Source organism: Pelodiscus sinensis, chromosome 25 (assembly GCF_049634645.1).
Source record: "Pelodiscus sinensis isolate JC-2024 chromosome 25, ASM4963464v1, whole genome shotgun sequence".
Taxonomy (NCBI): Eukaryota; Metazoa; Chordata; order Testudines; family Trionychidae; genus Pelodiscus; species Pelodiscus sinensis.
The window spans coordinates 1655495-1671913 of record NC_134735.1 but is presented as its reverse complement, the minus strand read 5'-3'; the positions used below and the strand labels follow the sequence as shown (position 1 = coordinate 1671913).

Here is a 16419-nt window from a genome sequence, read left to right as displayed (position 1 = left end):
AAAGCCGTGGCCCTGAGTGCTGAAGCCGTGGCCCTGTATTCCAAAGCCATGGCCCTGTATTCCAAAGCTGTGGCTCTGCGTGCTGAAGCTGTGACCCTGTATTCCAAAGCCGTGGCCCTGAGTGCTGAAGCTGTGGCCCTGTATTCCAAAGCTGTGGCCCTGAGTGCTGAAGCTGTGGCCCTGTATTCCAAAGCCGTGGCCCTGTATTCCAAAGCCGTGGCCCTGTATTCCAAAGCTGTGGCCCTGTATTCCAAAGCCGTGGCCCTGTGTGCTGAAGCCGTGACCCTGTATTCCAAAGCTGTGACCCTGTATTCCAAAGCCGTGGCCCTGCGTGCTGAAGCCGTGGCCCTGTATTCCAAAGCCGTGGCCCTGCATGCTGAAGCCGTGGCCCGCAGCCACAGGGATTTATTCTTGCAGCTCCGTGCAGGGCCCTGCAGCAGGAGCTAACGACTGGCTGGGTTCCCGGCAGTGCCGGCCAGCACACGGCTCGCCATGACAGCCAGCAGGGCCACTGCACCAGCGAGAGGCGTCCCGGTGCTGACTGTGCCCTGGCGTGGCTGGGCTGCTAGCCCTGCGGCTCCAGGCCAGTGTTTCTCCAGCAGGCTCCCTGGGGGGCCGTGAGCAGGTTCCAGGGGGGCTTCCACAGCTGGCCACCGTCCCGCGGAGCAGACACGCGCGTCGGGTCCCATTCCAGCAGCGCTGGGCCACGTGGGGAGTGCGCGAGGAGGCAGGTACCTGGGCAGTGAGCCAGCAGGAGCAGGCGGTTTTCTACCTGCCCGTGGCTATTCCTGGCCCACGAGCCGCCAGTCCCAATTCCAGCTGGTCTGTTTTGACCGTGGGGCCCCTGCCCCGGGGACGTTTGGATTCCTGGGGCTGGGGGCCCCCGGCAGCTGGCCTGGCTTGTTCTCCCGGCGGGGGGAGCAGACCGGATGGTTTTCACTCCCGAGCGGGAGTGAATCACCTGCCGCGCACGAGCCCTTCTGCTAAGGAGCTGGGGACAGGCCCAGCCGCCCGCCTGCCCTTGTCAGGGGTTCCTGGGAGTCCCTGAGCGGCACGGGCAGAGCTGCCGCTATTTACCCAGAGGGCGCGGACGGCGGCGCTACCCAGGCACCTTGCGGATGCCGGGACGAGAGAGCGGCTGACACCCTGTACGCACACCCCCGGGTGTCGAAAATAGGACCCTAGGCCTGCCGAGGGGAGTGACGGCGCGTCGGGGTCCCCCCTGAGCCTGCACCCCCGCAGCAGCAAGAACAGACTCTGCAGCCAGTAGAACAGGGGGGTTTCTTGCTTCTCCGGGGTACAGCCCAGCACAGACGGGATGTGGCTACAGGAGTCAGGGCCAGGCTGCCTCAGCCCCCTCGGGTTAGGGGGTCCATCGCCCCCCAACCCTCTGCACCCAGCTTAGTCTGTTCCCTTCCCAGGAACTGCCTCCCTCCCAGCCCTGCCCCCCAGCCCGGTGACTGTCTCCGCCTCCCTCCCGTTGTCTCTCCCCCTGGGAAGAGCCCTGTTACCTGCCCAGGCTGGGACTAGGTGTCTGGGCCAATCCACGTGTGGGTGAGTCCGTGGGAATCGCACAGCGCAAGGGGACCCCGGGTTGCAGAGCAGACACCCCCCCACTACGTCACAAGGTTGCGTCTGTTCTGTACACCGAGAGAACCTGACTGAGGACTGCGTGAGCATGCTCGTAGGGGTGGCCGTTGATCCGGGGGTACCGCACTGGGGAGCCGGGAGAGCTCGGAGGAGCTGTACGGCTGCCGTTAATAGGGGTTCCCATCAGGTTCCTTCGAATGGTTCCCATGCGCGTGCGGGATGGACTCTGTTAGGTGTGTCAATGTGGAGGTGATGTGTGAGCGTCTCCTGCTCCGAGGAGTCCCGGGGCACCGGAAAGGTTCTGGGCCCCAAGCGTGGGATGGACCCGTCGGTCTGGCAGGGCTACCTGCGCCTGCCCGGAGGGGAGCGATCCGTTACTTTGCGGAGGGCCCGTGCTAACGAGGCCCGGTCCCCCAGCTGATGAGAAGGCGGGGACGCCGAAGCAGCCCCTCCCGGTCCGACGGGGAGAGTTCGCGAGCGACTCCCACGCGGCGCTTTCGCGCTGGGGTCTGGCTGGGGGGTCGTTTTGCTGATGTCTGGCTTCTTCCAACGCTGTTACTGAGCATCCAGGGAGCCCGAAGCCTCCTGCAGTTTGCATGTGACCCAGCCTGGTGCCTGGCTTGTGCCCGTTCCGGCTGCTGCGTGGAGAATGGCGGGTGTGGCCGGCATGCCAGGTGGGGAAGGCAGCCTGGCCCCGCCCACACTCCGCAGGCCTACCTGCTGCGGGGGCCACATGCTGCCTGAGGGGGGAGGCAATTTGGCTCCCGTGGGGGCGGGGCCTGGGCAGAAGGGGCGGGGCTAGGGGCAGGCTGGGGACTTTCCTCGGCCCGCCCTACGCTCACCCACTGCCCATGCCGAGGGGCATTGCTGGCCCGCGGGGCGGACGGCCTGCTCGTGGCTGTGCAGGCGGCCGAGCCCCCGATGGCCTGGCTGCTTGGCTGGGCCTGGGACGGGGTCACCGCCATAGCGGGGCACATAACAAAATCCATGTGTCGGGGGTGGGGCCGAGTGGTTTGGAGGGCGGCAGGGCTCTGGCTGGGGCCGGGGTGAAGGGTGTGGGGGTCAGGCTGCCCTAGGGCGGCAGCTGCAGGGAGAGAGTGGACTCCCCCAGGCCTCTTTCCCTGCAGCAGCCCCTGGGCGTGGGGGAGAGGCCCTCCCTGAGCACGCGCCTGGCCCGGCAGCTCCTGTGCTGCACAACGGGGATGAGCCCTGGGCGGGGACGTGTCGCATTGACCGCAGGGGGAAGGGCCGGCCAGGTTCACGGGCACGAGGAGGGTTAAACCCTGGGGGGTGGTGGAGGGTCCCTCACTGGACACGCGCCTGCCCGGGATGCTCAGACGGTGCCTGGCCCTGCCGAGAGGCTCGAGGTCCCTTCCCATCCTACGACTCTGGGGTTCGATGATTTTAACACAATGGAGGATCCCCGAGTCCCAGGCCTGGGAGGTGCCCTCGGGCGGCTCCCCACCCCTGGCACTGGGGGTGTCTGGTGCTACCTGCAGGACCCATGGCCGGGCTGGGGGCTGTGACGGTCTGAGGAGCAGCCAGCAGAGTCTGGGGGAGTTGTGGGGCTTGGGTGGAAATCTGTGATGCCCAGCAGGGACCTCGGGCCGAGGCTGAACAGGGCGGGTGCTGGAGCAACCAATCCCAGCTGCATGGACAATACGGTGGGGGCTAATTTAGCTCCAACCACTCGAGAGATCTTGGAGTCCCAGTGGGTCGTTCTCTGAAAACATCCCCGCAGTGCAGCAGCCGTCACAAAGGCAAACGGGACGTTAGGAGTCATTAGCAAAGGGACAGAGCGTAAGACAGAGAATATCTCGTTGCCTCTATAAAACCATGGTGCACCCACAGCTTGAATACCGTGTACAGACGCGGTCGCCTCATCTCAAAAAAGATCTCTTGGCATTGGAAAGGGGTCAGGAAAGGGCAGCAAAAGTGATCAGGGGTTTGGAACGGGTCCCATCTGAAGAGAGATTAAAAAGTCGGGGACTTTTCTGCTTACAAAAGAGGAGACTAAGGGGGGATAGGACAGAGGTCTATAAAATCATGACGGGTGTGGAAAAAGTGAATAAGGAAAAGTTATTGACTTTTTCCCACAATATAAGAACTAGGGGTCACCACATGAAATTAGCAGGCAGCAGGTTTAAAACAAACAAAAGGAAGGTTTTCGTCACTCAGTGCACAGTCAACCCGTGGAACTCCTCGCCAGAGGATGTGGTGAAGACTAGGACTTTAACAGGGTTCAGAAAAGAGCTAGCTAGATTCCTGGAAGTTAGGTCCATCAATGGCTGTTCGCCAGGCTGGGCAGGGATGGTGTCGCCAGCCTCTGTTTGTCTGGACATGGGTGACGGGAGGGATCACATGAGGATTCCCTGTTGTGTTCCCTCCCTCTGGGGGATCTGGCACTGGCCGCTGTGGGCAGACAGGCCACTGGGCTGGATGGGCCTTTGCTCTGACCCCGCCTGGCCGCTCTGATGTTCTTAAGGGGGTCACTTAACCCTTTGCGATAGGGACGCGGAGGCCGGGTGGGGGTCACAAGGGGGATGACTCTGTTTACAGCTGCGTCTCCAGTGTCTTTGTTTGGAAAGACACTGCAAAATCCCAGGAACTGTGGCTGGGCCAGCCCCGGACAGGCCGTCCCCTGCCCTGTTTACAGCCCGCTCCCCCCAGGGGCACCGATTGCTCATTCTCCCATGTGACAGGCAGGCCGCTGGAAACTCGAGCCCCTCTCCAGCACATGTGACTCTGCCCTAAATTATAAATAGGCAGGGAGAGGGGCAAAGGCAGGAGCCCAGGCTGAGCCGCAGGGAAGGAGCCAGAAGCTTGAGCTCAGAACTTGGTGCAGCTGAAGAAGGCAGGCGGAGCCGGGAGAGTTCCCTGAGGAGCTGTCGACACCGGCGTTGGGATATACCTGGGGAGGCCGCCCAGCGCCATGGATTACCAGCCCAGCATCATCCGAGACCCCAGCCCCATGGAGAACCTGGAGAAGCAGCTGATCTGCCCCATCTGCCTGGAGATGTTCAACAAGCCCGTGGTCATCCTGCCCTGCCAGCACAACCTGTGTCGGAAGTGCGCCAGCGACGTCTTCCAGGTGAGTGCCTGGCCCGTGGCTGGGCCACTTCCTGTGCCTGGCTGCAGGCGGGGGGGAGGCTGCCGTGAGCTCCCGGGGACCGAACCGGAGGCTGCTCGCGGGGTGGCTGAGGGCTGGAAGGGCCAGGCTTCCCTGGGCGCTCCCCTGTCAGGAGCCGGGCAGGGCGGGGTAGACTCCGGGCTTGTGTAACCCAGAGGCCACTGACAAGGAAAGTTCGCTCCAGGCCGCAGCTGGGAGCTGGTGGGTTTTCAGATCATGCCATAGAGTGTTGTGGCTTTAGCCCCGAAGGTCGCAGGTTCAATCCCGCCTGTCGGCTTTCCAAGATTCTGGCTCCAAGTGCTCTAGCTTGTGCCCTTCCAGGCTGTGCTTGTCTGTCAGAGCGGAGGGGGCAGCGTCTCGCTCTGCGTTTATCTAGGACGCTGGTGAAAAAATCCCCGTGACTTCAACGGCCTGGGAATGAGCCGGCTTGGCACCTGGTTCTAGAAAGGACCCATCCCCCTGGTCTCCTCTCTTGGCTGAGCCGGGCTAGGAGCCAGCTGATAAACCCGATGGCTGGGCCCCCTCTCGCTGAGCTGTGCTGCTCACGTCCAGCGTTCCCAGCAATAGAGGAAGGAGGAGAAGACCAGGCAGGAAGGGAGCGATGGGACCCGCTGCAGGGCCGGCTGCAGGCTGTGCCGGCGGGGGTGTAATTGACCGTGGGTTCCTGGCACTTCCCCCATGTGCAGACCCCCTTGACTCCTGGCAATGGGCAGAATGTCGAGGTCCCTGCAGCTCAGATTCCTCCCTGGGAATTTTGCCAAAAAGTCGGCTTCTCCATCCCCCCGCCCCGTGTGCTTGGCCACTTCTCATAGGATCACGGAGCCCTGGGGCGGGCGGAGCCCTCAGGAGGCACCGAGTCCAGCCCCCTGCCCAAAGCAGGACCCATCCCAATGAAATCTCCCCATCGCCAAGAATGGAGACGCCAGCCCCTCCCTAGGGAACCCAGCCCAGCGTCCCCCACCCGCCTGGGGAAGTCGCTTTTCCTAATCTCCCCCCTAGACCCCCCCGGCAGTGCAGGGTCAATGCTGCAGGCGCCCGCTGGGCAAGAGGGAAATTCTAACTGGGCGACGTTTCTTGGCTGCCCCAGAAGTGGTGGAGCGGTGGGGCCGTGGGCCCTGGGCCAGGCCCTGGAGGTCTGGTCCCTTCCGAGCCCGTTGTACACTCCCGGAGCCCGCGCGCTCGGAGGCGTTTCTAACCCGTGAACGACGGACGCCTCTCAGCACCCCCATGCCCTGTGCCCAGCTCAGGAGCAGGAGGGGGTGGCTGCGGCAGGGGGCTGCGACTCAGGACTCCTGGCTCCATTCCCAGATCTGCCCCTTGGCCACATTGCCTCAGGGGTTTTGCTTTGCCTCGGGCGCCCAGCTGTGCCCGGGAGACATTTGCCTCCTTCCTGGGGTTTTGTGAGCCGTAATTCCTCGCTCACCGGGTGCAAAGCATTATGGGATCTGCGCCCCGCGGGCGATGGGCGGGGCTGGGATGCAGGCTCTGTCCCTGGGGGATGCCGAGGGGCGGGGTTCACACGAGTCCACGTGACTGTCTCGACTGCGCAGTGGTGAGCGTTAGGCGTGGGCGGCGGGTACTGTAGGCAAGGGAAGGCGTCGCCGTCTGCCGCCACCCCACAGCTGCTGGGGAAAGGTGGGGCCATGGCGCAGCAGCCCCAGCCCTCCAGGTGGCCAGGAAGGATGGAGCTGGGGGTGGGCGGGGCTCGGCTCCACAGGGGTGTGGGGAAGGGGCGGGGCTGGGACTTGCCTTCCCCAGCTGGGCCTCCACCCGTCCATAGTTTTGGGCCTGTGGCAGGTGACTGGGGTGACCTTTGCCCTTGTGCTGCCGGCACTCACAGGCGGCGAATCCGTACTGGCAGAGCCGGGGAACCACCCTCTCTGGGGGGCGCTTCCGGTGCCCCTCCTGCCGCCACGAGGTGATCCTGGACCGGCACGGCGTCTACGGGCTGCAGCGGAACCTGCTGGTGGAGAACATCATCGACATCTACAAGCAGGAGTGCTCCAGGTGAGCCCCGCGCCCGCCCGCGCCAGCAGCCCCGCCAGTTCCCGGGTGCGGACAACAGGCAGGCAGGGGAATAGGAGGCAGGGAGTGTTCACACAGCAGCAGGTGCAGATCTGGATTCCGAGGTCTGAAAGGAGTTAACCGATGAATTTCCTGAATCGCTGGCATGGAGGCAGAGACAGGTGCTCTATGGGGCAAATATGGTACCAGGCTTTGAAAGGGGGGGGCCGGGGAGGTCTGCAGAATCAGCAAATACCATCTCCCAAGTGGAGTTCCGAAGGCGCGATAAGAGCAGCAGCTGGTCTACACGGTTCCACTCTCACGTGCCTAGAATCAGTAACATGTCCCATCCCCCTCCCCAGCCTGTTGCAAACGGGGAACTGACCCTGGGCTCATGGGTTAATGGTCACAGTTACCTGCAGTCTCCCGGTGCATGGAGAGCTGGGTTAAAAGCCAGCTCCGGGGTGCACCGGCTCCCAGGGAGTCCACTTTTGCCCCACCTGTAACCATGTGACCACTGACATATTTTATTGGTTGCACGGTTCCTTCGTTCCACACATTTTAACTTCCCGACTGATAAAAACAAACTGTGCCCAGAGCAGCACGGCCGCGGCTTTGAGAGTCATGTTGCAGGGAGGAGGGAGCGAACACAGTAGCTGTTCCCAAGGTTCCCTCTAATCTTTTCCATCCAAGTGCAGATTTTTTCTATCCACGTGTGGAAGAAATCTGTTGATGTGCACCAAGGCATGTGCATTTGTGCACCACCAGCGGCATGGCTGTCTGCTCTGACACGGATACAAACCGGCCAAAGGAGCATACATGCAGCCCCTCGTAGCAGCATCAGGCCCACGCCCACAGCCACAGACTGTGGGTTGTTGATACTTAAGAACATAAGCCTGCGATAGTGGGTCAGACCAGCCAGCCTGGTCTCTTGTGGCCAGTTTCACAGCTTCAGGGAGAACAGGGTAATTGTGAAACGATCCACCCATCTGTCGCCCCTGCCTTCTGGCAGCCAGAAATTTAGGGTCATTCAAGTAGGGAGTCACACCCCTGATCCTTTTGGCTACTCGCCACTGATGGCATGAACCTCCATGAACTGATCTTGTCCCTTTTTGAAACCCAGCTGTACTCTCGGCCAGCCCAACATCCCTGGTCAAGGAGTTCCAAGGGTTAACTGTGTATAGCACAGGAAAAGTACTCCTTGGTTGTATGAAACCTGCAGCCTGTTCATTTCATCAGGTGGCCCCTGGTTTCCATATTGTGGAAAGGGGTAAATAACACGTCTCTCCTCCAGTTGTCCACATTTGTGATTGTATAGACCTCTCCCGTACCCACCCCGATCGCTGTAGCACTTCGTACATAGTCGCAGCAGCCTCGGGTGGCATGTGGCTGGCTCAGGTCTGTTGGTTGGATCGGTAGCTTCCCCGGCTCAGGCCAGGGACTGATGGGCCGTGCAACGTCCTCAGCCCCCCACTTGCGGCTGAGTTCCCATTGGGCTGGGAGCGGCAAATGGAGGGAACGGGAATAGACCCAGAGAAGGAAAGGGACTTGTCCAGCTGCAGAGCTCGTGGTTTATCCCGGGGAGGGACCTTGTTGGGCTGGGGGCCACTGACCCACAGAACAATCAGTCGGGGGCCACACTCAAGTGAGAAGCAAAATCAAAAGTCACTGACGTGGCCCCTGACAGAGAAGCAGAAAGACCCTCCCCACGTGCCCCTCCCCCCCAGAGCCTGGGGGGCCCAGGCGAGGAGATTTTGTGGCTCCCCTGGGCTCTGGGGTGGGCTAAGAAAGGAGGCGTCCAGTGTGCGGGAGGGGGCTGCTAGGAAAAGGGATTGGGGTGCAGGTCTGGGCGGGAGGGAGGGTGCAGGCGCTTTGGGGGCCGGATCCAGCCCCCAGGCCGTATGTTCCCCACCCTGGTTTTATCCCAAGTCTCACATCATTCCGGGTTTCTCTGCGAACCCCAGCCCTGGGGCAAGGGGAGGAGCGGAGACTTGCCGCTTCCTTTGTCTTTAAAGCAAGTTTTTCACCTTCCTGGTTTTGGAGACAAGTTTAAACATGAGACCCCCCCCCCCCCCCAGTGCTCAAAACCCAGACAGGCCAGGGAGGCAGCCTGCGCTGTAGGCGAGGGATTGGAAGCCAGGACCTTTGGCACCTGCCTGATGGGTGATGTGGGGCTGCTCTGGGCTCTCCTCCCTGGAGCTGGCCTGAGCCACTTTGCTGAACTTCTCTTGTAAAGATCTCTCAGCGGCAGCCTCCTAGCGGAGCAGGCTCCTGTCGGTGGTTCCTGGCCAGCCACCGGTGTTTAAATGCCCGGTAGCTTTCTGCAGAAGGCAACAAGGAGCCTGCGGCACCAGAGGCTGTGCCCTAAAGGGAGCGGTGTGGCTCCTGGCATCGTGTGTCTGCAATCAGAGCATCCCGCCTCGTCCCTGGACCGTGGCTCTCGCCATCGGTGGCTCCGTAACCCGGCGGCCTCCTGGCGTCAGTGCTCACAGCTGATGGGGGGAGGGAAAATGAAGCCGGGTCCCCAAGCTGGAAGGGCAAAGCGGTGTGGTGTCTGGGCAGAGGGACAGTCAGCGGGGGCGCCCTGGCGCGCGGCTCCGGCAGGAGCTGGCTGAGCTGCAGCAAACGCCAGCAGGGAGCTAGGGGAAGGGCTGGCAGGGACCCGGGTACTGGTAAGAAGTTTTAAGTCACGTTTGCTGCTGTGTCTGTAGGGAGAAGGTGACAGAGGAGGGGTCGGGGCCCAGCAAATATGCTGCCCTGGGCCTCCAATTTCCTCCTAGCGGGTGCGTCCGGGGTCCCTCCTGGCGCGAGGCGGAAGAGAGGGGTGTGAGCAGAGATGTATCCGATCGCCATAGAAACAGAGGCGCCGGGGATTGTCCCTGGGAGCAGTAACCTCCCCCCCGGGACTGGGCCGTTGGGGCAGGCCTGGCGGGTTTGCGCGCGACGGGCAGATCGGAGCCCCCGGCACATACAAGCACTGGCTCTAAACGTGCCCTCCCTGGGAAGGTAACACCTGGCCCGGCTGGAGTTGATCCAGACTCCACGGTCCAAAGCCAAGGCCAGGCCGGTCTCAATTACCCCGTTAATCCAGATTCACTCCCCGAGCCCCGTGGTGCCCGGAAGTGGGTCTGGCTTTGAAATCAGGACTGCCCCGAAGGCCGGCGCTGGTCTGTCTGCAGACGTCTGGCCCCCGCCTGGGCTCTGCCTCGGGTCACGGCCCGGGGGTGTTTCAGCCCGTATCCGCCACGGGCCGCGCTGGCGCCGGCGTCGCTCTGGGCCGTCTGACCCTCTCCGGCGTCTCACTGTCTCCAGCAGGCCCCTGAAGAAGGGAAACCACCCCATGTGCAAGGAGCACGAGGACGAAAAGATCAACATCTACTGCCTGACGTGCGAGGTCCCCACCTGCTCCATGTGCAAGGTCTTCGGCACGCACAAGGACTGCGAAGTCGCCCCCCTCCAGAGCATCTTCCAGGGGCAAAAGGTACCGGCAGGGTCACCACCCCGCCCCGCCCAGGGCTAACCCTCGGCCTGGACGCCCCGCCAGCCCCTGCGTTCCCCCGGCGTGGCGCTGACCTCTCCAGGGGTGGGTGCTCCAGCATGGCAGCCAGGACGTGCTGAGCCGGCCGTTTCAGGAATAGCTTCCGAGGCAGAGCACCGGGCTATTAATAGGCAGGGGCGGCAGCCGGAACAGTCAGCCTCTGTAGCTAGGGCTGCCGGGGAGCAGGGCCTACGGCTGGGCGCAGACCCGTGAGAGCTGAGCTCTTTCCCTGGCTCTCTTGGGGGGATCCACGGACGGCAGGCCCCAGGGCACCCTCCCCGAATCTGGAGCCCTAAGCAGACAGGTGTCCATTTCTCACCAGCATCCACCCCTGTGGGTCCCAAAGTCCCACAGCCAAACCTCCTCCCCCACCCGGTGCCCTTCCATGGCCCACCCTTCCCTGCCAGTCAGGATTCCCTCCCAGCACCACCGCCAGGCATCCAGCGCCGTTACCTGCCCACCGCCCACCCACCTGTCCTGGGGGTGCCCGGCAGTGCTCCCCGGAGCTGGGCACTTGGGCGGCCATCCAGGAGAGTTTCCAAGGCTGCCCAGCTGATTAGCAGCGCGCCCCCAGCTGGCTTTGTGTTCCTCCTGGTGGTGCACATTCCCACGTGCCTCGGTGCACATAACATTTATTCCACATCTGAATGGAAAAAAATTGGCACAGGGATGGCACAGAGTAGAGGGAACATTGGTGCCCAGCACAGCCCAGGCTGCTGTCTGGCTGTGTCCCCACCTCTTGGGGACAGTTTTGAGGGTCTTGCTTTGCACGGACCCCTCAGCACCGAGGCTGTGTTCCTCCTCTCTCGTCCCAGCCTGCAGACAGGGCCAAGGCCTTTCCTCTCCTCTGTCTGAAGGAGGATCAGCCTTCCCTGGAGCGGGTTAAACCAGAAATCTGAACCTACTCTGGCCCTCTCTCCCATCTGCCCACCAGCTCCCCTCGCCCCCTGAGACAGCACGGCTAGCCGTCACCCCTCCTGGCGGTGCAAGGGTTAAATCTATTTCTGTCCCTCTCTCCCGCAGATGGAGCTGAGCAACTGCGTCTCCATGCTGGTGGCAGGGAACGACAGAATCCAGACGATCATCAGCCAGCTGGAGGAGACTTGCAAAACCACTGAGGTGAGGAACGGGGAACATGACCGAGCCCTTTGAAATCGGAGTGGCAGAGACGAAATCCGACCCCCCGCCAAGTCCTGGCATGGCCAACGCAGGGGCGGGAGCAGCTTCCCGCTTAGTCCGTGGGACTGAGAACCCTGCTGAATTCAGTGGGAGGCTTTTGCAACCTTTGAGCTAACAAAGCCGCTGATCAGTGTAACGGGTCTCGGCTCTCAGCGCACGGAGCAGGGAGCCGGCCTCGCGCGGGTCATTGCCTGGGGTTTGGGGCTGGCTGGAGTAGCGCCACCCGGCCCCGGGGAGAGGGGGCCCCTGACGGTCACGGTAACACTTGGAATTCTGCCCCCATTGCCCGTCCCGGCAGGGAAGCAGCGTCACCGCCCCGCCCCGACTGGCTAGTCCTTGCGTAACGGCAGCCCCACGGAGGGCTGTGCTGCCACAGGACACACAGATCATCTCTCCCCCTCACAGGTGTGGGGCAGCGCCAGCGCTGGGGGGAGAAACCCCACGTCCTGGCCTCCAGTGCCCTGCTCTGGGAACCGGGTTTCCATTCCCCCTCTCGCTAGTGCCAGTAGATCTGCACAGGGCCAGCAGCATCGAAGGGACTGGCCAAGTGTTGGGCACCTCCAGCCCGGGCTGTGCCCCGAGGGAGGGTGCGATCGGAGCTCTCCAGGATCGGGGCTCTGGGTTTTGCATCGCTGGGCGGCTGCGGTGCCTCTGGGGGGACGGGGAGGGGGCTGCCCCCTGCGCTGGGAGATGCTCACGCCCTTGGCCGGCCGGCAGGACAACAGCCGGCGGGTGAAGCAGGAGTTGTGCGAGAAGATTAACGCCCTGGTGGCCACCCTGGAGGAGAAGAAGAGCGAGTTGCTGCAGAAGGTCACCAAGGAGCAGGAAGACAAGAGCAGCTTTGTGCAGGCCCTGATCCAGCAGTACCGAGAGCAGCTGGACGAGTCCACCCGGCTGGTGCAGACGGCCTTCCAGTCCCTGGAGGAGACCGGAGGGGCCGCTTTTCTCATGGTGAGCGGCCAGTGCAGGGAGGGAGCCTGGATCTAGCAGTGTGGGGCCCCACGAGTCAGCTTCAGCCTCCCATCCCCCCACATCCCTCCCCCCACCTTGGCCCCCCGTTGGCCTCACCAAGGACCCTGCCTCTGTGTGTCGTGGGGCGGGCCAGGCAGACCTGGGCTTGTCAACAGCGAGAGGGAATAACTTGGGGGGGGGCGGCAGCTTGCTATTCACCCCCACACACAGCCCCCCCCATCCCGGGACGGCTGCTTTGCTCCCAGCCCGGCTCACCGGGGTCTCCCCTCTCTGCTCTCTCCACAGAACTCCAAGCAGCTCCTGACCACGTAAGTCCCCGGGGTTGCAGTTTGAATCGGGGCGTTGGGGCCGCGGTCTCAGACTCTGCCGCGATGCTGAACCCCACGTAGGGAATGGCCCCAGAAATGCTGGGGGGAGTGGGCAGTAGGAGCCCAGTTCCACTTTCATGCTTAAATACGAGGATCCTTTAAAAAGAATCCAGGAGCCTGGCAGATCCTTGGACTACTGAGCGCCTGCTGGGCCGGCCTGACTCGGGCACTCAGACCCCACGTGAGGACCGGCAGTGACTCTGGAGTCACCACCGGGGTGGCTCGTGCGCATTCCCCGGGACGTAGACGGGCTCTAGGGAGGCTCTGGGAACCGGGCTTCGTTTAAGCTGAGCTCGCTGACCGGGCGCGAAAGGCCACCTGGACACTCACTTCACTGCAGCTTGATCCGCTTCCCAACTGGAGCCGCTGAACCCAAAGACACCGCGTTGTCAGGGCGTCCGCACGGTGCCACTGAGGCGGGTTCACACCGTCAGTGTCGGGAAACAGGCGACCGGTCTCCTGGAGCCGAGTCCTGGGGCCGGTGGAGTCTGGATGGGGAGGGGCTGCAGGGAACCGCAGGAACCGCGATGGGCCAGGGCTTGGTGCTGCTCAGCCAGTGACCAGTCAAGCCGGAGGTCCCCTCGGGACGCCCGGGGGTAGGAAACGGACCCTTTGCCTTTCTCCCCCAGAATAGTGGAAGCGTCGAAGGGCAGCCATTTGGGGAAGATCGAGCCGGGCTTTGAGAACATGGATTGCTTCTCCCTCGACCTGGAGCACATAGCAGAAGCCCTGAGAGCCATCGACTTTGGAACAGGTAGAATAACGCCATGCCCTTCCCCGGCCCCTTCCCCTCCAGCACCCGGAAACACTTTCCAAGCGCTAGGGAGTGAAGCCTCACAACCCCCAGGGAAACTGAGGCGCCGCGAGTGGGCGTGGCTTGCCTCAGACCACACAGCAAGTCAGAGCCAGGGATAAGAAACCAGATTTCTCATTTTCCAGCGCTGTGCTTTACCACTAGACATCACTGCCTCTCTCTGACAGAGGGGACTGCTGTCACGCTACAGCACTAAGGCTTTCAGCTCGTTCCAGTTAGTTAGCTGGGGAGATTTGAGGACCGTTGTTCATTTGGGACTTGATCCAACAAGACCCACTCAAGTCAGTATATTCCTAGCATCAATGGACACCGCGCTGGGCCCATGGTTTATAGCAACTGGGAATGGCCAGTCTTAGCGCCATGCCCATTTTACAGTCAGGAAAACTGAGGCTCAGAGAGGCAAAGTGATGCCCCCTAGGCTAGATCATAAGCTATTAGTAAAACGGGGCATCCCCCCCAGAGTGCTGGCTCCCTCGCGTGTGTACCCAGCCCTGGATCGACCTTTCTCTCCTGGCCCTTCAGTGCCCAGACACTATTTTGCAGAGAGGGGAGGATGCCTTTCCTAAGTGGCGCTGGGTTGAAAAGCCAGGTCTGAGGTTGGGGCTTTGCCTTGTTCAGTCAGTTACTTTGGCCGGCAGGTGAGGAAGAGGAGGAGCTAAATGAGGAGGAAGAAGAAACAGAAGAGGAGGAGTCTCAAGAAAGGAGAGGGGATGGTAAGGGGGAAACGCAGCAGATTTGTGATGGGCAGGGGCCCTGGAAATCCATGTGCCACTGGACTGCAGCTGGGGAAACGAAGTTCAGCGTTTCATCCTAGTCACGGAAAGCCACCGATTTTTACTGGGGGGAGGTGTTTAAAATCAGAGAATTTTTGTGATCCCATAAAACCAGGCACCAGCGGAGGGAAGGGAGGCTAAGGCAGCCACAAGGGGTGGGGTGGGCTGGGCTCTTCGGCTGCCTAAGGGATAAGGCACCAGCCTCCAAAGCCTGGGGCTGCAGGTTTGAGCACAACTGTAACCTCCCTGCCTGTTCTCTCTCTGACAGCCTGGCTGGGCTGGTATTTCGGAGCCAGGCTGCCTGGCCACCGCGGCTCACCCTCCGGCTGCATGTGGCTCTGCCAGCAATATTGGGCAGGCATCCAGGAGCACGTGGTTAGGGGCGATCTCCAGGAACAAGGGTTCAAACAAAGGCAGCGCGATTCTATTTCACTCCCCCAGGGCGGGGGAGAGGGAGGAAGCCGCAAAGTGTTTAAGGGGGCCAGGCCTCCATGCCCAGGGAGGAATTTCCCCTTGGTCCAAATCCCCCAATCTCCTTCTCCCTCCGCATCACAGACTTTCCTCTCCCCCCTCTTGCAGCACCTCAGTAGCAGAGCAGAAGCGATCCCCGAGCTGGAGCAAAGTCCCCACGTTCGGCAGGGATGAGTGACTGGGAGAAGGGGGGGAAACGCACTGACTTCGCGGGAGCTGCGGGAGAAGCGGGCTGGGGTCCCAGCTGAAGACGCTCAGGCCCGCCAGGCCGGCCGACGGCATTGCTAACTCAGGATGAAAACTTGACCGAAGCGCACACACGCTCACTTTTATACACGGGTGCCGCCTAGACTATTTCCTACGTTTTATATCGCTCTCTTATTTTGTATATAATCGGAACGGGTCTTTGACTTTTGTGTATTTTGTAAAGACGCCTCTTTTGCTTCCCAGCTCGCCGTGCACGGAAGATGTTGACTCTGGGAATGAAAGTTCCTTTGCGACCTGTAGGGATTACGCGGAGGGCAGGGCCTGACCTTGACAGACATGCGTAACTTTAGTAGCAAGACAGGGTTTGGGGGACGGGAAAGAGGCAGCTGAAGAGTACGTTCTGCCCAGTCCTAGCGTCCAAGAAGTGTATTGAGTTGATGTTGCACGTTGTCACAATAAAGTAGATTTGGTCCTATCCGTGGCTTGTTGTGGGAAGTTCTTGTGCCGTGGCAGAGTGACTGTGAGGCACAGCATGCGTTGACTCCCCCCGAATGAATTTTGCTCTTTAATGCAAGCTGAGTCAATCGGCCACCATTAGCAGAAGGAAAATGGCCGATTGACTCAAGACACAGGATCAGCGTTCTCTGGAACGCCCAGGAGCAAGTCACATGCCGCCCAGCTGATCAGCAGAGCACCCACGGCTGGCGGTGAGTGTTTGTAGGGGTGGTGCACATCTGCACATACACCAGTGCACATAACAACATTTATTCTGCACACAAATGGAAAACAATTAAATGGAACACTGCTCAGAATTCAGCTTTCTGTCCTGGGCCCCAATGACTCTAATGCTGGCTGGCCCTGTGTGCCAGTTTGTTCTGGTGGACCCCTTGAAAACTACTCCCAGCCCGCAGGGAGTGCCAGCCCCCTGGTTGAGAACTGCTGGTCTAAATGACGTGATTTTAAAACAACCAGGCCCTTTTATGCATGAGCTCCCAATCTTGCTACCACTAGTGCGTGGTGTTGCTTTTGCATCCCTGCCCATCCCGGCTAATAGCCATTGATGGATCTCTCCTCCACGGACAAATCCGGCGCTTTTTTGAACCCTGTTATAGTCTTGGTCTTCACAATGTCCTCTGGCAGGGAGTTCCACAGGTGAACTGCGTTGTGTGAGAAATCCTTACACCACGTTCCTACTGTACACTGAGTTGAAGAGACTGACATAGAGGGAGGTTACAAAAGTCTCTTTGGTTCCTGGTGGCTCCTCAGGTTACAGGAGAGGAGATCGCTTATTTGTTGAACGGCAGCTGAACAGACCAGCGTGGAGAGATGATCTGGGCTCCAGGGCCCAATCCTGCAAAGCTTGTAGACACAAG

General features: G+C 61.3%; 1 protein-coding gene across 2 annotated transcripts; it reads left to right on the top strand.

The window, feature by feature from the left end:
- The first annotated feature begins 4362 nt into the window (after nucleotides 1–4362).
- On the top strand, nucleotides 4363–15521 carry TRIM63 (tripartite motif containing 63). 2 transcript variants are annotated; one of them, XM_025183240.2, is made up of 9 exons: nucleotides 4363–4681; nucleotides 6561–6727; nucleotides 10040–10205; nucleotides 11286–11381; nucleotides 12159–12392; nucleotides 12699–12721; nucleotides 13411–13535; nucleotides 14234–14308; nucleotides 14948–15521. In XM_025183240.2, exons 1-9 carry the CDS (start codon nucleotides 4523–4525, stop codon nucleotides 14956–14958), a joined length of 1056 nt encoding a protein of 351 aa, XP_025039025.1. In that variant the 5' UTR covers nucleotides 4363–4522; the 3' UTR covers nucleotides 14959–15521. The 2 variants fall into 2 exon arrangements, with proteins under 2 accessions (XP_025039025.1, XP_006120443.1); XM_006120381.4 differs by having other exon boundaries at nucleotides 10037–10205.
- The last annotated feature ends 898 nt before the right edge of the window (nucleotides 15522–16419 follow it).